Source organism: Cervus elaphus, chromosome 29 (genome assembly GCF_910594005.1).
Source record: "Cervus elaphus chromosome 29, mCerEla1.1, whole genome shotgun sequence".
Classification (NCBI taxonomy): Eukaryota; Metazoa; Chordata; class Mammalia; order Artiodactyla; family Cervidae; genus Cervus; species Cervus elaphus.
This window is the reverse complement of record NC_057843.1, coordinates 58380855-58404428: the sequence shown is the minus strand read 5'-3', so window position 1 is coordinate 58404428 and position 23574 is coordinate 58380855. Positions and strand designations below refer to the sequence as shown.

Genomic DNA, 23574 nt, shown 5'->3' with positions numbered 1-23574 from the left:
ATGCTGAGCCCTTCTCAGAGGGGACATCCAGATGCCGGGTCCTCATGTTCTGGCACCCAGGAGCCCTCCACATCTTCCTTGGGGGGCTGAAGGACACAGGGACCCTCCCAGGCCCAGCCGGCAGCCTCCCGCGCCCCGGAATAGATTTGTCACTAGGTAGAGTGGCACTCGGAAGTTATGCGCCGCTCCGGTGCCTGGCCGTTTAAGTTGTCAACAATAAATTGGAATTTCATAGCTCATTATTTTCATAACTAAGAACCACAGTGGACAAAATGTCACTCTAATTAGAACTGCCTTTTAAGAAACAAGTTCAGCCCTAAAACAGTGTGACTGGGAATTTCTGAACTGGGCTTGTTCTAGCCACTGATTTTTTTTTTTTCTTCGGTCACTGAAGAATTTGATGGGCACACATGGGGTGACAGATTGTGGAGAGCGTGTGGCGTGTGGTGGCCGTGGTTTTCAGAGGCTGCGTGGCGAGGCAGGCAGGGTCCCTGGGGCAGTCCGAGTCATCTCAGGAAGGTGGCGGTCTGCCAGGACTGTGGCATTCTGTCCACAGAGCTCAAGGCTCTGGAGGGACTGGAGAGGCAGAGCCCAGTGGCATGTGAGACCCATTTAAATCCATCCAGAAAGCTGGGCTGTTGTCTTCTTTCACTGAAGCCTGGCTGGGAGGTTCATGCCATTTGGAATTGGGTGGTGTGTTACATAGTAATAAACACTCAGAGGATTTTAATCCACAACACGTGCTCTTTCTGTTTTGCAAAGCTTTTTCTTAACCACTCTGCATTTCTGTCTTCATGCAGCACTGCAAGGCAGGCCAGGCAAACATCCTCCCCTTATTATACAAATGGGATAACTGGGGCCCAGAGAGGCTGAGTGAGTTGATCGGGGTCACACAGTGAATTAGGTCAGAGCCCCTGACTGGCATCTACACCTCTTTACTCTCAAACTAATGCTCCTTGCACCAAACCGCACTGTGGGTTAGTGGCTGTTGTTCCTCTTGTCGTGTGTAAGGGCTGCATGGCTGTTTTGCTGAGATGAAAGGGTGGTTATTGAGATGAAAGGGTAGTCAGAATCCTCACTTGACACAGTTGCCTGTTGGGGTTTTCTGGAGTGTCAGGGCTGTCTTCTAAGTGCCTGGACTATGTGTCAGACAAAAGGAAGACAGAGATCTCCTGTGTCGGGACCATAGACTTGTACGGTTGGCAGTGCTCAGATGGGATGGATAGAGTCCTTGGCACTGCTAACCCCCGCCATGCAAGCGGGGCAAGTATTGGGGGTGGTGAGGGCTTAATCCTGCCACCCTCTCAGAGTTTCTGCATAAATATTGCAGTCCCATTGGGCTAACATATTTTGAGCAGAGGGTGTTCTGTGTGCCCGAACCCCCATCCCAAGACAGTGCCTGTCCTAACAGACCCTCTGTGACTATTGATTGAATGAATAAGTGACAAAATGCACATGAAAATGCCTGGTAAACAGTAGAGCTGTCTGTAATTTCAGGGGATCTCCATTATTAGTACTAGTGTCATTTTAATTTTTATAACTAAAGCAGCAGCTTGTTCTAGTGGGAAGACCACTGGATTCAGAGTCAGGTTTGAAAGCCTGGGACTGTTTCTAAGTTCCAAAAGGGGGCTGGGCAAGGATTTAATCTTCTGATCATCAGTTTTCCCTTTGATTACGTAAAATCTTGCTAGCCTCTCAGGACTCATGTGAGAATCAAGATAATTCGAGGAAGACTCTGTAAACTTTAAGGCACTGCGCCTAAATAATGAGATGCTGTATTGTAGTAACAGATAATTTTCTGTTGTAAAATCGAAAGGATCTGACGAATCTGCCAAGATTGCTGTGTGCTTTGATTTAGATACTTTTTAGACTTCTGGCAAAAAAAGTATTTTCTTGGATATTTCTAAAAACCTGTTTGTGATTAATAGCAGACTTTTAGCAATTATAGAAAGAGGGAGCATAGATTGAGTTTTGCTTTATGGTCCACAAATTTGTACATGACAGTCTTCTCAATGAAAAATAGAATTTGTGCATCCATATCACTGTTCCCAAATTGTTTCTTCTATTTCTAGAATATTCACTACCTTGGCCCTAACCAGACTTGCCCAAGCTGAGAATTTCAGCATCCCTTTCAATGTAACCAGTCATTGTCCTAAGTTATCTTTCCTAACCATCATAGACCCACCTTTGCTTACCTATTGTAAACTCTTGTTAGGTTTAAATTTTTCCAGTCATTTCTAAAATGTCTTTTTTATTAAAATTTTTTTTCCCCAACTACAAGATAATCTCCTTTTCAAGTGGAAGTCAAAAATTCCTCTGCAAATGTTGAGAGAGACATCCAGTGAAGGCTCAGATTCAGAAAAGGAACCAAGTAATTTTTTTCCCCTGAAATGATCTTTCATGGCACTCTTCTCCCTGGTTTCGGTTTTACTGTAAAACCCTGACATCCTATTTGCGTTAACGAGGAAGAGCTGATAGCATGGAAATGTCCTTAGAAACATCGATTTACCTCAGAGGAGGTCCCTGGAAGAGCTGCAGTGACTTGTGGTTGGTTGGGTTTTTTTTTTTTTGTTTTTTGATTGCTTGCGTTTTGACTTATGTGTAACTCATATTGCCAGTTAATTCTGGAATCCGAAATTTTTTAAAATTTTATGCTAGGGTTATTGTTTTTCTCTTATGGAAAAAGAAGTTGCATTTTAGGGGACAGTGTCACAGAAAGCAGGTGAGTCTGCTAGGGGATGGGAGAGCTGACGAATGAAAGGCACAGGCAACTTTCTGGGGAGATTTTAGCTCAGAGGGCTGGGCCACAGTCCTGGCTTGGCCCTGGGTCTTGAGTGACCCTGGGCAAGCCATGTAACCTCTGTGGGTCTGTTTTACGTCTGTAGATGGAGACCTGTTTGTGTAATCATTCACGCATTCAGTCATTCAAAACTGAATGTTGTACTCTAGAAATTCAAAATTATGTGTTTTAGAAGTGTTGTGGGGATCAAATGGGAAAACCAACTGGAACGCTTTCTGTGAGCTATCAAATGGTAGATAAATGTGACAATTAATTAATTTAGGCTGAGCATTCTGACTAGCGCTATCCAATGGAAATGTAATGTAAGCCATGTAGGAGGTTTAAAATTTTCTAGTAGTACATTAGAAAAGGAAAAACTAACAGATACAATTACTTTTAATTGTATACTTTATTTAATCCAATATATTAAAAAGATGATCATTTCAACATATAACCAAAGGAAAACGCATTACTGAGATTTTGACTTTATACTAATTTTTGAAAACCTGATATGTATTTGATGCTTAGAGCACATGTCAGTTCAAACAGATCACCTTCCAAACGTTCAAAAGCCACATACATGGCTAGTGGCTACATACCAGACAGCACAGATCTGGGTATTTCCTGGACAGAGTAGTCCATTATTTTGTTACCAATGTCCATTTTTCTGGTTTCTCATGGCTAAGCTCCTTTCTCCTTGGGTCATAGGTATTATGAGACAGGGAGCATCAAGCCTGGGGTAATTGGAGGATCCAAACCAAAGGTCGCCACACCCAAAGTGGTGGAAAAAATCGCTGAGTATAAACGCCAAAATCCCACCATGTTTGCCTGGGAGATCAGGGACCGGCTGCTGGCGGAACGGGTGTGTGACAACGACACGGTGCCCAGCGTCAGTTCCATCAACAGGTGAGTGGCCGGTGCCTTTGGGAAGCTGAGGGTCTGGGGGGGAGCGGGTGGGAATGCTTGTGGCTATGCACGTGCCTTTCCTGGAGATCTGGTCTCTCCTTTCACCAAGACCCCATAGGGATTATCAGTCAGGAGGGATGGGCACAGGGCTGGATGGGTCTCTCTATCACTCTTCTCGCCAAAGTAGGCAGAAGTCCTAAGCCCAGGGAGAGGAGGCTATGCCAGCACCCGGCTGCTGCAAATTTTTCTGACTCCCGAGTCATTTCCGTTACTCCCTCCACTACCTGCCTCTGCGTGTGGAGCACTCAACAATGAATTGTCCTGTTAGGTCTTCACAAACGTCGCTTACCTTGCACGCCAGTCCCCAAGGTTAGCACTGGCCCACCTCAGAGCTTCCCAGGAGGAAAATCTTTGCCTCCAGTTTGGGCAGAGGTTGAGGCACTGAATGTGGGGAACAGAGCCTGAACTTGCAGTTGGGAGATTTCAGCTCCTTTCAGATTTGCCAGGCCTGCCACAAACTCAGAGTGTGACCTTGACAAGGCTCTTCCTGTCTCTGAGAGCCCAGGATCTGGTGGTACTGATATGGGTCTGTGTTTTCCTAGAGTGACATCCAGGATACTAAGACACTGTGCAGTTAGGGGGTTGCCTTCTCCTCAGTTGCCCTGAATCTCACCTTTGGACAGAAAGAATCAGAGAGACACCTTAAGTACCAGGCAGAGGATCTTCTTGGGAGGGCTTTCTTTTATCCAGTCTGGTCCAGAATACATCCAACAGAGCTTTCAGAACTGAATTCCTGAAAGAACGTTTTCTGTTGTAGGGGGTGTGGTCTCAGCTCCATTGAAACCTGTAGAGTCAAGGATGTAGTTGTGAGATGACAGAAATGATGGTTCTCTGAACCCCACAAAGAAAAGCGAGGCCAGCAGACTGAAAACCTGAGCAGTTCCCATTCCTCCAAGGTCACGCCCTGCTCTTGTGCAGAGCCTGCCTGGGCACAGGGGACCCCTGCAGCAAAACGAGGTGGTCAAACCAGACTGTTTCTAAGATCCCCTCTGGTCCTGACAGTTGTTGCTTCCATGATGATTCAAACGCACAGAATCGCCGTGTGAGTGTCCATGTTGGTAGTTAGAGTCCTGCTGTCTCATAAACCGTTAGCCTGATTTTTTTCTCTCACCTTTACGTTGGCTCTGGCATCCCACAAGGTGCTATGAAGAACCAGGGAAATCAGACGTACGATCTGTCTCTTGGTTTCTGTTCGAGAGGGGCTCCTTGTCCAGGGAGGGGTTCTAGCTTTCACTGAGGGGTCTGGACAGCCTGACAATAGGCACAGAATCGCTGGAGAGGTAGCAGTTATTGTGTTGGGTTTGCAGTGCCATACGGTGCTGAGTCGCTTCAGTCATTGTCCGGCTTTTTGGGACGCTATGGATGGACTGTGGCCCGCCAGGATCCTCTGTCCTTGGGATTCTCCAGACAAGGATCCTGGAGTAGGTTTTTAGGGGGCTTGTGGGGGAATAGCTCCAGTTCTTTCTGGATTATGAGGGGGTCTGTATGCTTTTGGAGTCCCCTACTTCCAGCTCTTTGGAAGTTTTCCATGGCACCAGGCAACGTGACTTTTCCCCCTTACCTGTGTCTCCAAAAACCTTAACGTGGAGTGAGGTGTGAGCTGCTCAGAGCGGTGAAGGAGCAGAGCAGCTTCCATAAACCTGGTGGTCAGGCTCTGGGGATCCAGAGACTTTTCAATCTAGGTTACACAGGTGGTTTCAAAGATAACTCAGGTGGCCTGTGGAGGTCATAAACGCCAGTGCTGACGTGGAACCAGGCATGTGGTGCCCCGGGGAAGTGGCTCAGGCATAAGGCAGCCAGGGAAGGTTGGGTCTGTGCAAACTAGGAACCCAAGCTGTATTGAAGGGGCAGTTGTCTCTCGGCTCCAACTGAAAGCCGCTGGGCATGTGGGCCCAGTGGTAGCCCGATTTTTTCCGTTCTTAAAGAGAATCCAGAAACTAGCACTTGTTTGCGTATGCATGTGTGTGTTTGTGTATATGAAATCTCTATACCTTTAAACAGTGGCAACTAATGTCAATGAGAAAATGCCTTTGCGGGACAAGCACAAATCATTTGCTGGCCCCTAGCTTCTATCTTCTGTCCTACAAGGAGGAAAACTGTTTTTTGAATGTCCTTTAGAAAAATAAAACTAGCACATCAAACCAGCGATAGTGAACTTTACAAACTACCTCTCCCCAATTATGGTAAAGAACTAATATTCCCTTATAAAATAGGTTTATTTAAATTAAAAAGTACGTTATTTGAAAGAAGCATATGAAGCAGCCCGAGCACAGTGATTACAGATGTGGTGAAGGTTGTGAAGGGGGTACTTGAAGGCGTGTCCAGGGAAATCACAGCTCAGCTGGTGCTCTGTGTCCCGAGTGGTGCTGTGTGGGGGGTCAGGCTGCTAGTTGCGGGGCGGTGGCTAGCCGCAGGGCTCTCTGTGGTGTCCCAGCCCACATGGTGACCCAGTGTCCTCACTGGCTGTGCCTCTAAGGGGCATCCACATCTGTGATCTCCGACAGCCTCAAGGCTTAACTCTCTTGTGACAGGTATAGAAACTAAGGCCCGGTATCTATACACAGTGCACGGGAGTGCACAGGAACTGTGACTCTGAGCTCGAAGTGGGCGTGCAGCCCAGGTCCCCTGATGGGAAGAGGAGGGCTGTTTCTTTCCTCCACTCCCGGGTAGGACTCTGCCAGCACAGAACCGAGAACTGAGGAACTGTGAGGAGAGCGGCAAGGGGAAGCAGTCATCCCCGCTGCCTTCCCACTCCCTTCCCCAGCCTCGCAGCCTGGATGCTTTGCTGCCTGTCTGTAGGCTTCCTCTGTGATCTATAGCCTTTTCCTGCGCTTCTTTCTGGGGCTCCTCCTGGGAGCACTCTCTGGCTCCTCACCACATTCTTCAATGAGAGCTCTTTGGTGTCTTTAGCAACAGACCGTGCAATGCAAATAAACTACGGATGGCAGGTGGGGGGTGGCAGTCCTGTGTCTGTGTGACTGCTTTCCCCTGCCCACACCCCCACAAAGCCTGAGCCGTCCCAGTACACAGTTTTATTTTCCACATAAAGATCCCACTGCATTCTAACAGATGCCGCTTCCAAGTAACTGTCTTGCAAATGTTGTGTAAGAGGTCCGTAGCTCCCTCTCCCAGCCGCTGCTTCCCTGGGAGGCGATGTCTCACTGCTCCACTCCTTCAAACAGCTGGGGAGGGAGGGGTGGCTGGATGGGTAGCTATTCTGGTGGCCACAGCGCCTCCCCCCGCCCCACCAGAAGTGTGTGAATTCCTGCTGCCTCCTGGGGATCCTGCCTGGGAAGCTATGACTGACTGGGTGAAGCAACACTGAACCACTTCTGCTGGGGTTGTGGGAGATTTCCTGGGACACAAACCATCATGTTTATGTGACTTTTTAAGGACAAATACATGCTGGGATGTTCACAACCTGCAGAAAGGATGCTTGGACTCCAACCTGAGACAGTTGGAGGTGACTCTTCTGGAGCTGAGCCCAATGCCGGGGGTGAGGGGACGGATGGGATCTTCCTTCTTTGTTTGTTCTCCCATGGCCCTAAACCGAGTGGCACTCCCAGCTTAGAGGGGCAGCCCTATTTAGCGCCAGCCGTGGTTGTCCTGTGAGAATGTGGGGCCAATATTCTGGGTGTTCTGATTTTTCAGGAGAAATTAATGTATTCATGTAAAGCTCCCAACTTACCAATATTGACAACTGATTCAAATGAAAATAAATGTACTCTGCAGGCCACATGGGCCTGGTCCAGCGATGGGTGTGACCTGGGGATGACCCTCTATAAACTCAGTTCTTCAGCCTCACTTGGGCAGCAAGCCTTCAGGGATCATGCATCCCTTTCCTCTTTCTTTTCCATGTCAATTGCCGGCCTGCCTGTCACCTGTGGGCTCTCTGCAGCTTGGCTGTCTTGCAGCTTGGACCCTTGGTTTTTGCATTCTTAGTACAGTTGATGGCCCAAGATTCTTTCTGCACCTATGGAACCAATGGCAGTTTGATCAGTGCAGTAAACATGGGTATTTCTTCAGCCCTATAACCTCATTTCTTATTTTAAGGCCACACGATTTTCTTTCAGTGGAATTTTGTATGTGGTGGTGGGGGGCGGGGTGGCGGCTGGGGGTGATAGTGAGAAGACTTAGCCTTTCCAAGCAGTGAGGGTGATGTTGAAATGGGACCCTTGCCAATGTCTGTAATATCTAAAGTTGCTCAGACTTGGAATCTTTGGATTCTAGATGGATTTTGAATCCAGAAAGGCTTTATGTGTTACATAGGAAGTATTTAGTGCCTCTGCTAATGTCCCACCTCCTTTGAATGTGGTTCAAAGAAAAGTGCCCAGGCATGGGAGCTGACTTGCCACGTGACCTTGGGCAGGTCATTTGAGCACTCTGGGCTTTAGTTTTCTTATTTGTAGGAGTTCGTTGATTGTTGAGCTTCCTCCCCCATTGGACCATCTAGAATGATCCTATGGCATTCAAGGTCAGGCAAAGTAAAGTAAAGGGCTGTACCTCTTAGTGCTGACTGTCAATTAGCCTCAATTGTCTCTGGTTTAGAAAAGTCCAGAGTGTGACTCTTATGGTGATGAGTCCTGATGTTAATTTTTTTGTTTTTTAAGAATCACTCTAATTCAGTTACAGTCTCGTTTTCCAGCTCCCATTTCTTCTCTGTGGAAGATGATGCTCTTTGTTCTCTTCCTGGCAGCTGCTGCAGGCAGATGGGCAGAATCTCTGTCTCTGGAGATACCTTTGAAGGGTTCCCTACAGTTCAGGTCCCCCCATAAAGGACAGCCCTGCCACAGCCTTAAAATAGGGTGTGGGTATGACTACCTCCCCTCCCCAGCTCCCAAGAGGATCCCATGTGTTTTTAAGGCATTTGTGGAAAATATGAACCTTTTAAGGTTGAAGCTATTCATTATTCTTTATGAAGATACCAATGAAAATAACAACAGCTAACATTTATCGAGAATTTACTATGCAGCAACCACTGGTCTAAGTACTTAACTAATGCTCATAATAGCCCTATGAGGCGAGAATGATTCTTAGTCTCATTTTGCAGATGGAAAAATTGAGGTAGAGAGGTTAAGTAACTTGCCCAAGGTCATGCAGATGGCAGATTGTAAAACTGGTGTTCAAACTCTAAAAGTCTGGTTCTGGGGCCTGCTTACCCCACTGCAGCTGCCGCTCAATGATTTATAACAATGAATTATGTTTTGCCGACAATTTACAAATATTTTTAAAGAAAAATAAGGAAAATATAATTTTCTTTGCCTATGTAAGAATTTAATGGAAGACAATGCTTTGAAAATTAGGACTTTATGCTGGACTTCAATGGGAAATAGTTACAATATATTTTACCATATGTTTATATGTGTATAAATCAAAATATAGATAAATATAGTTAAATCTTGCATCTCCATATATGTTCACACATCTAGCGATATATATGTAGACACACACACGTGTATACACAGAGAAGGTGACGTACACAGACATGCCCAGATTAGGTCAGATGCTAGCTTAATTCCTGTAGTCTGAAAAACTGGCTCACTCCTGGGCCTTTGTTAAGACATTCCCTATTTGCTTAGTCAAAATAAGTGGTTTGAATATTGGAGAAAACAAATAAGCAAACACTGTGAGGATATTTGAGGCAAAACATTGCTGACTCAACAGAAAACAGCAAAAGTCCCTCTGCAGAGCCCGGGTGGCCTGGGATTCAGAGAGCCCGTGGCCGGGCTGTGGTGTGAACAGAAACGTCCATTCCAGGCTGTCAGCTGGGGATGCAGAGTGCCCTCCATGCCCAGCGTTGAGCTGTGAGATCACAGAGAGCAGGGCCCAAGGCCTGATGAATTTTAGAGGAGGCATCTGCCATTCCTCTTCTCCCCATCCTGGTACACAAACTAGAGACCAGTGCAGCCTGAAACGAACTTCCAGAAAGAATGTTCTGGAATGTGAGAAAGTTTCTTATATAAAGCTGACTGAACAGAGCAGGACATAGACTTGTACACGTGGTTTAATCCTGATTTTATTAAGAAAAAAAATGGATATTTCCAAATGCACATAGGAATGCGAGCATAAAGGAAATACATCAAAATGTGGTTTTAGATGTCTTCCTTATACTTGTCCAAATAGTCTACCATGAACACAAAGGACTTTTATAATTAGGAAGCACTCTAATAAATGTTCTTTAAAAGGTCACAGTTGGAGGCTGGGATAGAACTTTTCCAAAGAAGCTGCACATTTTATTACCATCCACCCTTCTCCTAAGTGCCAAGGAAGGAATCTTCTTCCAGACCCCAGGTGACTTTTGGCCTGGCCCTGGTCAACCACTCCCTTGTGGCTCAGTTGGTAAAGAATCTGCCTACAATGCAGGAGACGGGGGTTCGATCCCTGGGTCAGGAAGATCCCCTGGAGAACCCACTCTAGTATTCTTGTCTGGAGAATCCCAGGCACATCAATCCCTGACTCCTTTGCAACCCCATGGACTGTGGCCTGCCAGCTTCCTCTGTCCATGGAATTTTCCTGGCAAGAATAGTGGAACGGGTTGCCATTTCCTCCTCCAGGGTATCTTTCCAACCCAGGGATCGAACCTGCTTCTCCCGTGTCTCCTGCATTGAACAGAGGAGCCTGGTGGGCTACAGCCCGTGGGATTGCCAAGGGTCAGACATGACTGTGTGACTCACTCACTTTCACTTCACTTTGTTCAGCTGCTCTACAATGCATTGGGCTCAGGGGTCTCATGAAGGCCTCACGTGTTGTCCCAGCTGGAAATTTACTAAGAGCCCGAGGTTCTGCTGAAGGCATCAGAGCTGCCAGGTAGCGAAGGGAAGGTGCCGCTGCTATTGACCATTTTATACACTGGGCTTTATGATAAGATTTTTTTTTTATCTAAAAAGGATGGATTAAAGTAAGCCAAGAGTGGTCTGTTCCAATTCCCTCATTGTATTGAGGCCCCCATAGTGGAGTGGACTTACCTAGGGTCGCAGTCAAGTTCACCCTAGAACTAGAGCAAGATCTCCGGGAAGGCCATGCAGGACAGCCCTGGCTCCAGCTCTGTAGAGCCTTTCCGCTGTTCTGTGTAATCCAGGCTTCCTCTTAGCCAAGCCAGGCCAGAGTTAAAGTGGCAGCACTTTGACCCTTTCCAGTTTTGTAGCAACATTCACACTGCTCCCCTCTCCCCCTTGATAATTTCTGATGGTGTGCATGTGTGCTCAGTAGCTCAGTCATATCTGACTCTTCTGTGACCCCCTGGACTGTAGCCTGCCAGCTTCCTCTGTCCATGGAATTTTCCAGGCAAGAATAGTGGAGCGGGTTGCCATTTCCTCCTCTAGAGTATCTTCCCAACCCAGGGACCGAACCTGCGTCTCCTGTGTCTCCTGCATCAGCAGACAGATCCTTAACCCCTGTGCCACCTGGCAGGGATGTTGTTCTTCCTGTGGCTTTCTAAGGCAGAGAAACCAGAGTGTGAGGGCTGCCAGGGGACAGGGGGGTCACCGAGTTCAGTGGCTTTATTCCCCAGATGGGAGGTTGAGGTCCAGGGAAGAGAAGTAACTTCCTAACTTGCTCAGTGAGTTCCTGATGGAGCTGAAGCTGCTCCAAGAATAGGATGACTATTTGTAATATTAACACATCAATCTCTTCCTACAGAAGAGGCAGTTGAGGCCCCAAGAGGGGTGCCAGTTACCCAAAGACACCCAGGGAGGTAGGGGCTGAGCTAGAACTAATCTATAATTTTTCCAAACCCCCAGTTCCAGACCTGGATTTATAATCTGTTCCCACGTCCGCGACCCAACTTGATATGGGTTTCTGGCATTGCCACTTGAGATCTCTTCTCCGCTGTGATGGTAAAAATAGCAATTTTTTTTTCTCAATTTTTCACAGGATCATCCGGACAAAGGTACAACAGCCACCCAACCAGCCAGTTCCAGCGTCCAGTCACAGCATAGGTAAGAACTTTTAAAAAAAAAATCTAAAAATCTAATGGGCTCCAAGTACTCAAAAGAACTTTTAATCATTCTTATGGACAGATAATTCTGCATAAAACACTTCGGCACACGTACTAATGTGCCTTCTTTGTCATTCTCCAAGGGCTGAACCTGGTAAATGAATTTTATAAATACTGCTAAAAGGTTTTGAATTTTACTGATTATTATGATAAATAGCTTTCACCATGAGACAGAAAATTGAAATCTAAGCCAAAAAAAAAAAAAAAAATCCACTAATGGGGGTCTATAGAATGTCAGATAATTAAAGTAATAAATCAAGAAAGGGATACTTATTCATAACATTTTCTGCATCATTAGTCAGTAAGTAGTTTTGAATGTGTTTTTTTCTTCTACCAACCAGCCCTTCTACAATTCTTTGTGCACTTGCAGTCTTGAGTGAAGATGTGGCAAAACTTCCTAAACTTTCTCTCTCTCTCTTGCTTCGATCTCGTTGCTCCGTGAACTATCAAGGGCTGCCACTGGGGTTTCTGACACTCATGGGTAAAGTCTGACCGTGACCAAGGAGGGGAGTTATATTTCCTACTACTCAGGAATTCAGAAGTTTCCCTTGCCTTCCCTTCCCTGCAAAGATCCTGAGATGAAATGATGTGTTTCTACTCAAGGTGTATTATTTCTCCACCTGGGATAAGGGAAACACCTCTGGTTAGCTGGGAGAAAGCGTGAAGATCTCTGATTGCATCAAAGTAAGACAGAATTCCTCCTTTACATAAAATCATTCTTCATTTAGTAATCCCTCCAAAAAGCATTGGCTAAGCCCCTGCTATGCAACCTGTTGTGGAGACTAACATCATTAAGGGAATGGGACAAAATCCCCCGTTCTCAAGGGCTTCTTGGTCTAGTGGGGACTATCACAAAGAACCCAGGTTTCCACAGATGTTTTCAGACTTGCCTGGTGGCTCCGTGGTAGAATCCGCCTGCCAATGCAGGAGATGTGGGTTTGATCCCTGGGTTGAGAAGACCTCCGGAGAAGGAAAAGGCGATGCTCCAGTATTCTTGCCTGGGAGATCCCATGGATACAGGAGCCTGATGGGCTACAGCCCATGGGATCACAAAGGGTTAGACATGACTTAGCGATTGAACAACAAGAACAACGACAATTACAAAGAGAAGTTTGCAAACGCTGAGATCAGGCTCCAGAAGAAAGCACAGGGTACTGGGAACAGAAGAGAGGGACGGACCAGCCGTGCTGAGCTGGAGTGAAGAGGAGTGAGGAAAGTTTCTGGAGAGATAGCTGTGTCTAGGGTTTCATTTGCAGCTTTAAGTATTTCAGGTCCTATAGCAATGACTACTAAGGGTAACTGATAATATTCTTCCAGTTGGGTTAGAGGAATAATTCCACTGGACAGCAGAATGCCTTATCTCAGAAATTTGTATAAAAACCATATCTTCTGTGTGGGCCGCCCCTAATAGTTTATAAACTTATCGAAGAGTGAAGAAATGGAAGCTTTAGAGAGATGAAATAACTAGCCCTCGGTCACATGGCCAGTCAGTGGAGGAGCCAGAATTGGAACCTGGGTCTTTTGAGCTAAGTGTGATCACAAAATATTGGAACAAATGTCATCAGCTCTGTCAGCAGCATGGTGAACCTTGGTTACATGTGGTTGTTGTTGTTTAAAGTATCAAATGACTTGTGATCTTCTTTCTTCCTCTGTTCTTTGCACCTTAACACAAAAAAGGTTGTGAGATTTGCATAAATCTATTTTGAGGCACTTCTTCTGGTGAAGGAAAAGAGAAGTTAACGATTTCTACTTCTGTGTCTCCTAAGGAAGATCTAAAATCAAACTCAACTATGAGAAGAAAGCTCTGTTCCCCTTAGGTCTGGAGGGGCAAAAGCTGGATGTGCTCCAAGGAAAGCAACAAACAGCTTCTCAACGGATCACCACCATCTCCAATACTTTCTTACGCTTTAGAGTCAAAAGCAGCTCCACCTGCCTCCAGCTAGTTATAGCCAAAGGAAATGTGCCTGAGATTGGTCTACAGGTTTTAATGAACCGAGAAAGAATTCCCACAGCCCAGAAATGAAAATTCAGCTGTACGGCTTGAGAGGACCCTGATGACCGAAGGGTCTCCCTCTTAGATTCTGGGGCCAGGAGTTAATGTGAAACTTGCTGAAACCTCCCCTCCCCCATTCTTATTCTTAGGAACTTAGATATTAATACCTCAGTCACAGTAAGTCATCAACCCACGTTTTGGGGCAGAAGAAATCTAGACTTTAAGCCAGACGACCCAAGGCTGAGCCCTGGTGCTACTGCTTATCCGTGAGATGACTTTGAGCCAGTCACTCTGCCGTATGGAGGCTCGGGTTCCTCACTTGATAAATGAGAATGAATAATAGCATTCAGTTATTGCAAGCATCAAACGAAAAGTACGTTATTCATGTGAAGCATATTATTGTTTTTTCATGATTCATTAGTGAGGAGCAGCTTACTACAGGGCTTAAGACTTTAGTTCTTGGGTTCCAGTTACTGCACTGTCTCATTAGCTGTGTGACCTTGGGCAAGTCACTTACCTTCTCTGAGCCTTGGTTCCCGTACTTTTCCAGTGACCTAACTTATAAGTTTGTTCTCAGAATTAAATATGATAATGCAAGAATGCCTGGCACAGAGTAAGTTCTCAGAAAAGATTAACATTATTATATATCATTGTATATAACATAGAGTATATTCATATATATATTATATACATATAATATATATATAAGACTTCCCAGGTGGCCCAGACAGTAAAGTGTCTGCCTACAACGCAGGAGACCCAGATTTGAACCCTGGGTCGGGAAGATCCCCTGGAGAGGGAAATGGCAACCCACTCCAGTAGACTTGCCTGGAAAACCCCATGGCCGGAGGATTTTGGTAGGCTACAGTCCATGGGGTGGCAAAGATTTGGACACGACTGAGTAATTTCACTTTCACTTTTAATATTAAAATCCAGGTAAACTGGAAGGAGAAAAGACAGTGAGGAGCTATTAAAAAAAGAGACAGTCTTCATGCGGTGCTTTGCTAGCTGTGTGTGTGAGTGTGCAGATACTTATGTCTGCGTGGATGGGTGCATGTGCAAATAGGCAGTGAGCCTGCCTAAATGGTAGGTTGCTTTCAGCCCTGGCTGGCTGTGGGTTCCAGCTCCCCAGGCTCTCTGCTCCATCCCCCTGATTCCTGCATCCTCGGATAGGCTGGGTGTGAGCTCCTCTCACCGCTGTCAGTTCTCCTGGGAGGGGGGCGCTCTTACCTTTCAGGTGTGGCTGCCGTTCTGGGGGAGGCACCCTTAGCACGCCCCCGCCCTCTCCGCGCGGCCCACCGAGCCGGCGTTGGGGGAGCGCCTTGGTTTTGGCCCGATGGCTGGGGCCCAGCCTTCCTCCGCGGAGCCGCCCCCCAGCCCCCTGCCGGGCCCTGACCGCCCTCTCCCTCCGCGCAGTGTCCACGGGCTCCGTGACGCAGGTGTCCTCGGTGAGCACGGACTCGGCGGGCTCCTCCTACTCCATCAGCGGCATCCTGGGCATCACATCCCCCAGCGCCGACACCAACAAGCGCAAGAGAGACGAAGGTAAGAGACGCCGCCGCCGCGCGCCGTCGGGGCTGGGCCCACCGACTCTGAGGGATCTGTTTCCAGGCCCTGGGTCAGGGGCGGGAGCACAGACGACCGCTCTGCGCTCCCCTTATCTGCAGAGCTCTGGAGGCGCCGGGCCCAGCCCCACCTGACCCTCGGGGAAGGGGCTAAGCCTCCTGGGAGAGGGAAGGGGCTAAGCCTCCTGGGAGAGGACGAGGGGCCCGGCTGGGACTGGACTTCTCCCTGGCCTCCTCCCATCTTCACCCTTTGGAGGGAAAGGCGGGCCTGGCAGAACTCCCTGGCCTGTGCTTTGCCGCCTCTGAGAAGCCGGTGCCTGGGCAGATGTGATGCCCAAAGGCAGGGTGTGGGGGTGTGAGCACTGCAGCAATGGCCCCTTTTGGGCGGACCTCTGGGGAGAGGAAGGGTCTGGGCACAGAGAGATGGGCACCCCTCCTGTAGTAGGCTTAGCGGCTGGGGTCCCTCCCAGGCCTTCAGCTAGTGCTGGGAGTGGGTGGTTGAGGAAGTGAGTAATCTCATCTCTGCCCTTAGGGCCTGGAAGGAAGGAATGCAGGGGCCTCCCAGGGATTAAATAGATGTCAATCTTCCCTGTTGGTTTTTCTCAACCCTCAGTATGCTGCCCCGGCCTCCAGAACTGGCTGCCTCTGTCCCGGACACTGGCCCACCTTAACCCTGATCTTTCCCTGGGTGGGCTGCCAGCTTGGGCTGACATTCCTGGGTCTGAGAGGAGAAATGACCCCCCTGGGAGTCTGCAAAACCTTTGTCAGGAAAGGAAAGGGGAAAAAAAAAAAAAAGCCAGGGTTTAGGGCCTGAGAGCAGCGTGACAGAAATCTTGATTCAATTATTCAGTTCTTTGGCACAGCTCCCCTTCTCAACTCCCTGTAAGGGATGTATGTTCTGTATGCGCACGTGCCTAAGTACTTACGATCCGTAACTAGAAAGCTGAGTCGGCCCAGTGGTGGATCGGCCTGTGGTCCGTGTGTTCCAGACCAGGCAGGAGCTGGGCCCACGGCTTCTGCGTCGAGCTATGGGAGATGATCCACGGCCGTTGGAACCTGCCTCACCTCTTCCCCTGCTCCTGATGTCAGCAGATGCAGCAGTCTTTTCCTTGGCGGCTTGCTGGGCCGTGCTCCTGGAGGAGGCAGCGGGCCTACCCTCTCTGTTGGTTTATGGGCTTGATGGTGTCATCTCTTCATTGTCACCTGGACTCACTGCAGTTGTGCCCAAGCTGGGGCCTGCTGTGTTTGATCATGTGGAGGGGCGGGTATTTGAGGCTCCCTCAGAGGCTAAGGGATAGAGGCAGAGTTTCGAAGAGGAAAAAAGAAAAGTTGAGTTTGATGTGTACCATCAAACACACAGGTCCTGAATTGGGGAGACTGTGTCACTGTGTTTGTTGAGCACGCTAATGGCTTTCGGTCTCTGGTGAGTGGTCACTCGAGCCTCCCAAGCTGCTTGAGAAGGTGTAGAGTGGTCAAGATGTGGGTGTTGTTCGTCTACACTGCTCTGTGCTGGGCAGATCCTTCCTGAAGGCTGTGACCCAAAGTATTGACCTTGAAGAGGGACAGTGACACGTTGGGATGTGTCCAGATGGGGATAACCTGATGAAGGGGTATTTGGAGGAACATGTTAGGGCTCTAAGGATGTTTTGGTACCAAGAGGAGGAGAATGAGCAGGGCTGGATTGTTGCTTTCAAATATTTGGAGGGCTGACATGGAAGGCAAAAGGAATGAGACTGCTGCTTAGCCTCAAAGGCCAGTGTGAGACAGATGCAGAAGAGATTTCAGCTCAGAGTACAAGTCTACAAATATGAGCGTGGTCTAGGGCAAAAAGGGGCTGCCTCAGGAAGTAGTGAGTGCCCATCACCGGAGGTGTGTTAGCAGAGCCTCGGTGGCCTTTTGCTGGGCTGCTGTGTAAGAGTATCAAGAATCAGATGCAGGGTTTGATGATCTTTCAGATCCTCAGTTTGGGAATTTATGATTGAGCCCTGATCCCCAGAAAAACTTGGGAGGTGACCCCGTCTGTGGTCTGGGGCTAAGGGAGAATGAGTTGATGGCCCTGAAAGCTTACAGGATTGGAAAGATTGGGAGACCAAGCCACAAGCAGAGCCCCCACCCACTCCCTGCCCTGCATCACTGAGGGTGGTTGTGGTTGGGCAGAGAGGTGGCTGGAAGCGCCCTTGCTCATAGCAGCAAACTGCCTGGGAGGAGTATAGTGAGGTGCTCCCCACTGTCCTTTCCATCCTCCCCCTATACCTCTCTGAATCCTTGCATTGGATTTAGAAGGAATTGAAGAGGTGGAGATTGCCACCCTTTTTCACAGGGGACAAAACCAAGGCCCCATGGAGTTCCATGATGTTGGCAAAGCCACAGAGTTGGTGTGGCCAGGGGGTTGGGTGGGCAGAGGAGTGGAGAGAGCCCCTGAGGCTTCAGCTCCCCAGCTCCCTGGGCTGGACCAAGCCTGGGGATGGTGTGAGGAGGGTTTCAAGCAAAAGGGCATGGTCAGCAGGTTGGATGCTGCCAAGAGTGTGGTGAGAAAGTAAGAAATCAGTCACTGGGGAAATGCTGGTGAACTGGGTTCTGGCGCATTGAGGCTGCGGGCCATCACACCATTTTCCTCAGGAGCTCTCAGCAGACTGAGTGAAGGGCCATGGGGCAAGAGAGGCAATAAAAGGCCAAAAGAAAGACAGCTGAGGGTCCTCATCCCGTTTTTCAGATGGGTGACTGAGGCTGTACACAGCGGAGTGGCTTGTTCAACTCTGGTTCAGTCTCCTCCCATTGGACTTGGATTTTACCCTGTGGGCATTTCCTGGCTCCGAGCTCCTGCCCAGGGTTCAAGGCGGGGGTGGGTGATGGGAGAGTTCCATTACAGAGGACCTGGCCTCTAGACCTGGCAGGCTGGTGGGCAATAGTGGCAACCTAAAGTCCCTGTGACAGGCAGTGTGTAGGGGGACGCTGTGATGGGAGGATGCCCCCAGAGCAGAAGGGCAGAGCAGGGAAGGGCTGACATCGACCCAGAGGGTCTGGGAAGGGTTCTCGTAGGAAGTGGCACTTTATGAAAGGAAAAATGTTTTGCATGGCTGTTTTCAAACTTAAATGAATTAAAATCAAATAAAATGAAAATTTATTTCCTCAGTTGCACTTAGCCACATTTCAGTGGCTTTTGTACTGAATGACGTGGCTTGAATACAAGTGCTTGGCGCATTGTTGTTTAGTTGCAACAAAGTCATGTCCAACTCTGCGATCCCACGGACTGTGGCCCGCCAGGCTCCTCTGTCCATGGGATTTCCCAGGCAAGAATCCTGGAGTGGGTTGCCATTTCCTTCTCCAGGGGATCTTCCCGACCCAGGGACTGAACCCACGTCTCCTGCATTGTTAGGCGGATTCTGCACCACCGAGCCACCAGGGACACCCTGCTTGGCACATAGTAGGTGCTCAGTAAACAGTCCTTGGTGGAATGGATTGGTCACGTGCCTGTAGAGGGTTCACAATTAGTGAGGATGGTGGTGGTGGAGGAGGAGGGGAGTCTCTAGTCTCCTCAACCAGGAATGTTTCTGTTGGTTATTTTTGTCTTCCATGGAAAGCTCAATTTGAGCAAAACATTCTTTAGCAAGAACAAAGAAGTTAGAATACTATTAGACCAGGGGATTGCCAAGGGCCCTTTTAGCCTAGAAATTCTAGGACTCTTCCTGGGGCATTTGCCTCCAAAACCAGCCTTGAGGACGTGGCCACTGTGTCCAAATCTCAGATGAACAGTTCTGCAGCTGAGGCAGCAGAGGTCCATGGGGCCTCTGAGGGCAGAGCTGGGGTTGGCTAAAGGAAGCTACAGGCAGGCAGATCATGGCTCGGGGCAAGGAACGGCTTTCAGACAAGAGCCAGGCTGGACCAAGGTCAGAAGCCTCAGCTTGGAAAGGTAGCGAGCTCCCCATCATTGGAGGCATGAACAGGGTTGGGGGCAGAAGAGCCAAAGAAAGCATTCTGGTTGGGACTCCGTGACTTTTGAGGCCTGTTACAATCTGGGTGGCAAGTGCTTCTGTGACTGCCTGGCATTCCAGATTGGTTCTGCCTCCTTGTTTTCCCTCCCGCTGTCTGGCTCTGCGTTGGCCCTCATGTGGGCTTGGCTGGGCGGAGCTGCATCACCTGTTTCTGGCCCCAGCCTGGCCTCCTGGCCCAGGGCCCCGCAGGGGGGCTCAGGAGGCTTGTGAATGGCTGAGAGTCAGGCTGGGGTGCTGCCCAGACGGAGGGGCAGCTCCATCTCTGGGTCGGGCTGTCCTGAGGGCGTCTGTGGGGAAAGCTGTGGCCTGGACCTGAGGAATCCTGCTGGGCGAGGGGGACAGAGCCCGGGGCAGTGCCTCCCTTCCCGGAAGGCCCCGAGGAGGTGATGGTGGGGCTGGACTTGGCAGAGCGGGCAGAGCTGTGAATAGCGGCCATGGGTGAAAGGGCAGCCCCAGACCCTCTGTTCCTTCCTGGGCCTTTGATCTCTAGTGGGGCCTCCTTCCGCTGTCTCCAGGGCCCCCATTCAGGTCCCCTCGACCTCCCCCTCCCCTCATCCCCCCGGTTTGAAAGGCCCCGCACACACCGAGGTCAGCGGAGTGCGAATCCCTTTCACTAGCTCAGGAAGCTGGCCAATCCAGCGCTGGTGTGGACTGTGGGGGCTGGAAGCTTCTTTGGGGGCAGTAGGGGGTACACTGCAGGTGGAGTTTCTGGGCCCTGGGCTGCCTTCTGGGGACAGAGGGCACAGGAAGAGGCCTGTCCTTTTGAGAAGATGCCAAGTCTAGCAAGACCCTCGCGGGGAGGTTTGGGGGCATGTAGCAGGGAGCGGGGGCTCCTGTCATGACTGCGTCCACCCCTCTTTCTGGGGGTGACTCATCTCTGCCTTGGGGCCTCCGCCTGTGTCTTTTGTTTGGGCCTCACCGCCTCTGTTTATGTCCTGTTTAAGGGACTTCCTCTGTGTCCCCTTCTGTCTCGTTTCAGCTCTCACTCTTTTTCTCATATTCACTCTCTTCTCTCTTTCACCCTCACACTCACTCACCCTCTTTTCTTGTATGAGCTCTCTCTCTCTCTCACCAGCTCTTCTCTCTCCTTCTCCAGGGCCAACAGCCTCAGCGCAGACCTCCGTGGGAGCCATACTGGGGAGGGAAGGGGTTTCAGAAGTTCACAGACCACGAAGGGCCCCAGGGACCCTCTGACTTCAGGGCAGGCCCCGGCCTTCCTTTCCTTTACTGACGCTCAGACACTGTCTGTTGCTCCTGGGCTTGGGTCCGAAGGCAGACGGCTGGAGCAGAAGGTGCAGAGACTCTGCTCAGATTCCCAGCAGGGAATGAGATGTGTGGAAAACCTCGGGATTCCTGAGTGGTAGGCACCCTTGTGGCATCACCATTCCAGAGACTGGTGATCTCTGTAGCCACCCCCCCCCCTCCGCCCCGATAAATAAGACGAGGTGTTAAGGCCAGGCCCCAGGCTCACAGGCCAGGGACCAGCTGGTGTGAGGACTCCATGCGGTGAAATCTTTGGCAAGTTACTTACTTCTCTGAGCCTGCGTTTTGTTACCTGGAAAGTAGAGGGGGCCCACGTTTTGTGTGTTGTTGTGAGGATAAAATGAAGTCATTCCAGCAAAGGGTTTATAGCTCCAGGGTCTGGTGGAAGTTAAGAATTTAATAAATGGCCACTGAGGGAGACTGGGGCTTTGAGGGCGTGTGAGGCCGGTCACAAGCTGAGGGCAAGCAGGTTCCATCCGCAGTTCTATTTGGCAGCTGAAACTGGCTGACCTGCCCCCACCGACTTCCTGTTTGTAACTGTCTTTCCCCCTGGGCGCCAAAACTAAACAACAGCGCCCCCAGGTGTCAGCTGCAAAGGAAAGGGCCACTCATTTTCCTTTGCTTCCTTTTCCTTCCGGACCTTTAGCCCCCTTGATGGAAGACTGAAAGGGTTAAGCCTCAGTCTTCCATGAAGTGAGGCCTTGGATACATAAGACATGGAGACCTCCAGGATGGAGGGCAGAAGGCAGAACACCTGGGCCTGGGATGGCTGGGCTTCCACGGGCTTGGGGTCACCAGCTTGGTTTTCACCAGCCCTTATCAGAGCTGGAAGGCCCTGGGACATGTCACCCTAGTCGTCATTCAGATGGGAAGACAGGCTTGAAGAAGAGAAGGGGTCTGACCAGGTCACACAGTGAAAACTCAGAAAACCTAGAGGGACAGAATGGACTCCTCAGAACATCCTTGGTGCCCTATTGCCATTTGATGGGCCAAATCTTAGTTTCTCATCTCCTCTCCTTTCCTCCATTCTGCTCAGCCCATTAGTTGCCCCCACCGTTGAAAGCCATCAGCAGCCCTGACCTGACCCCATTAGCCCATCACTCCTGGGCCTCAGCTCTTGACAACGAGCCCTGACCTTCCCTCGCTGGCCTCCTGTTCCTCCTCCCCATCCCTTTGGTGCTGCTGTCCCGCACCTTGTCTGAGCCCTTCTGTCTCTGGGCCATTGTCCAGGCAAGGCCCTCCACCTAGTATGGTGTCCTCAAGGCTGGCCTGTTGACTGGCCTGGTTTCCAGAGTCAGTCTAGTCCCTGGGGGATTTTTCAGTGGGTCATTGGTGCCTCACCACTGGCTGAGGCCCTTGGATTCATCCAGACCAGCATGCCACTTTGGAGACCAGACAGACTCTGCAGGGAGAGAAGGAAATGGCCACCACTCTGTCTTGGTCTCTCTGGGGCTTCAGCTGGGCAGGTCCCCTCCTTGCCCTCCACAAGGTATCCCCTTCATGTACCCTCACGCTGCCCATGCAGGGGGCCCTCCCTGAGTGCTCTTTTTGTCTGGCCAGGGGCCTGGACCAACATGTTTGCTCAGAGAGCATCACTTTGAACACAACTGCCAACCTGCTGGTCATGCTTTACTTGGCTTGTCCTGTATTTAAAATGATTTTGAGTTAGTTACTGACATTTAAAAACAAGGATATTTCCGACAGGGTATCTGGCTTTTCTTGAGAAAGAAAACAGCAGGTCTGGCAACACTGGGCAGGCTTTTCTACATGGCAGCAATGGTCGGGGGCTCCTGGGCCTGGGGTCCTCAGACTGCTCCCTACTCACCTTGCTCACAATATTTGTGCTCGGTTTTTCCCTACCTGATTGCCTTTGAGCTTCTGGAGTCCTGTTTTTGATTCTGCAGAAAAAGTCTGCAGCTCAAGTCCAGCCTGTGGCAGCTGAAGGCTGTGGGAGGCAGGGCACTGGCCACGCGGGGTGGGGCTGTGCATGTGTGTGTACGTGCGTGTGCATGTGTGTGCGTGCATGTGTGTATGTGCGTGTGTGCATGTGTGTATGTGCACATGTGCATGTGTGTATGTGCGTGTGTGCATGTGTGTACGTGCGTGTGTGCATGTGTGTATGTGTGCATGTGCATGTGTGTGTGCGCGTGTGCATGTGTGTGTGTGTGCATGTGCGCGTGCGTATGTGGTCAGAAGACTGGCCAGAGGTGGGTGAGGTGGGAGAGGCAAGAGGGCAGGGCCAAGAAGTTCCCCCCCTCGGCAGCTCGGAGCAACAGTGAGACTGGGGTCATTCTGTCCACAGCGGCCAGACAGGGGAGGCCAGGCCCGGGGAGGCGCTTGGTGGCGTTGATGCTAAGGACCCGTCTCCCAGCCTGGCTGGCCACTTTCCTGTCCTCCGGCCTTGCCGTCGTTGGCACCTCAGCTGAGCCCCCGGCCGACGAGGGCCTGAGGCCTCCTTGGTGAAGCAGGGGGCTTGAGGCCAGGTGGTCAGTTAGAGGGGCTCCGTGGGCCTTTCCCTGGTGCCCGGGGTCGTCCCTTGGGTGCGGGGTCGGTTTCAGTTCCTCCGGCCCCTGGGTCCCCGAGTTTCACTTTGATTCAGTGAGTGCGAACCCTCGTGAGAGCCGACACCACTGAACACCCTCCCCCAAACCCTGTTGTTTGCACACCTGCTTCACCCAAGCTCCCCTCCCCCTCCCCCGCCAGCGCTTCCCACGGGGCCGTGCGCTGGTGGCCCAGGGAGCCCTGGGGGCCGCGAAGGGCAGGGGGCAGCGTGTGAGTCAGCCCTGGGGTCACCCAGAAGCAGAAGTGTGGGTCGGCAGGTGCGGGGACAGTAGAGGAGATGGTCTCATTCATGGCGGGCAGGCTCCCTGCTGGGGCCGTCTGGAGTCCAGGGTGGTGTGAACTTGGCTTTCTTCCCCACCCCGCCTGCCCTGGTCCCCTACGAGGCTGCTCTCTGCCTTTGGGATATGGTTAATCCTTGCAAACTGCAGGATCTGCAGTTCGGGACTTCAAAGTGCTCC

The 23574-nt window shown here is 50.1% G+C and overlaps 1 protein-coding gene across 6 annotated transcripts in view; it reads left to right on the top strand.

Annotated features, from left to right (window-relative positions):
• PAX5 (paired box 5) overlaps window positions 1–23574 on the top strand; it is a 184580-nt gene that overhangs the window by 15403 nt on the left and 145603 nt on the right. For all 6 annotated transcript variants that reach the window (XM_043891325.1, XM_043891329.1, XM_043891327.1 and 3 more), the window contains 3 exons: window positions 3488–3685; window positions 11618–11682; window positions 15151–15279. In XM_043891325.1, coding sequence (XP_043747260.1) covers window positions 3488–3685; window positions 11618–11682; window positions 15151–15279 — 392 coding nt within the window. The remainder of the gene's footprint in view (window positions 1–3487; window positions 3686–11617; window positions 11683–15150; window positions 15280–23574) is intronic.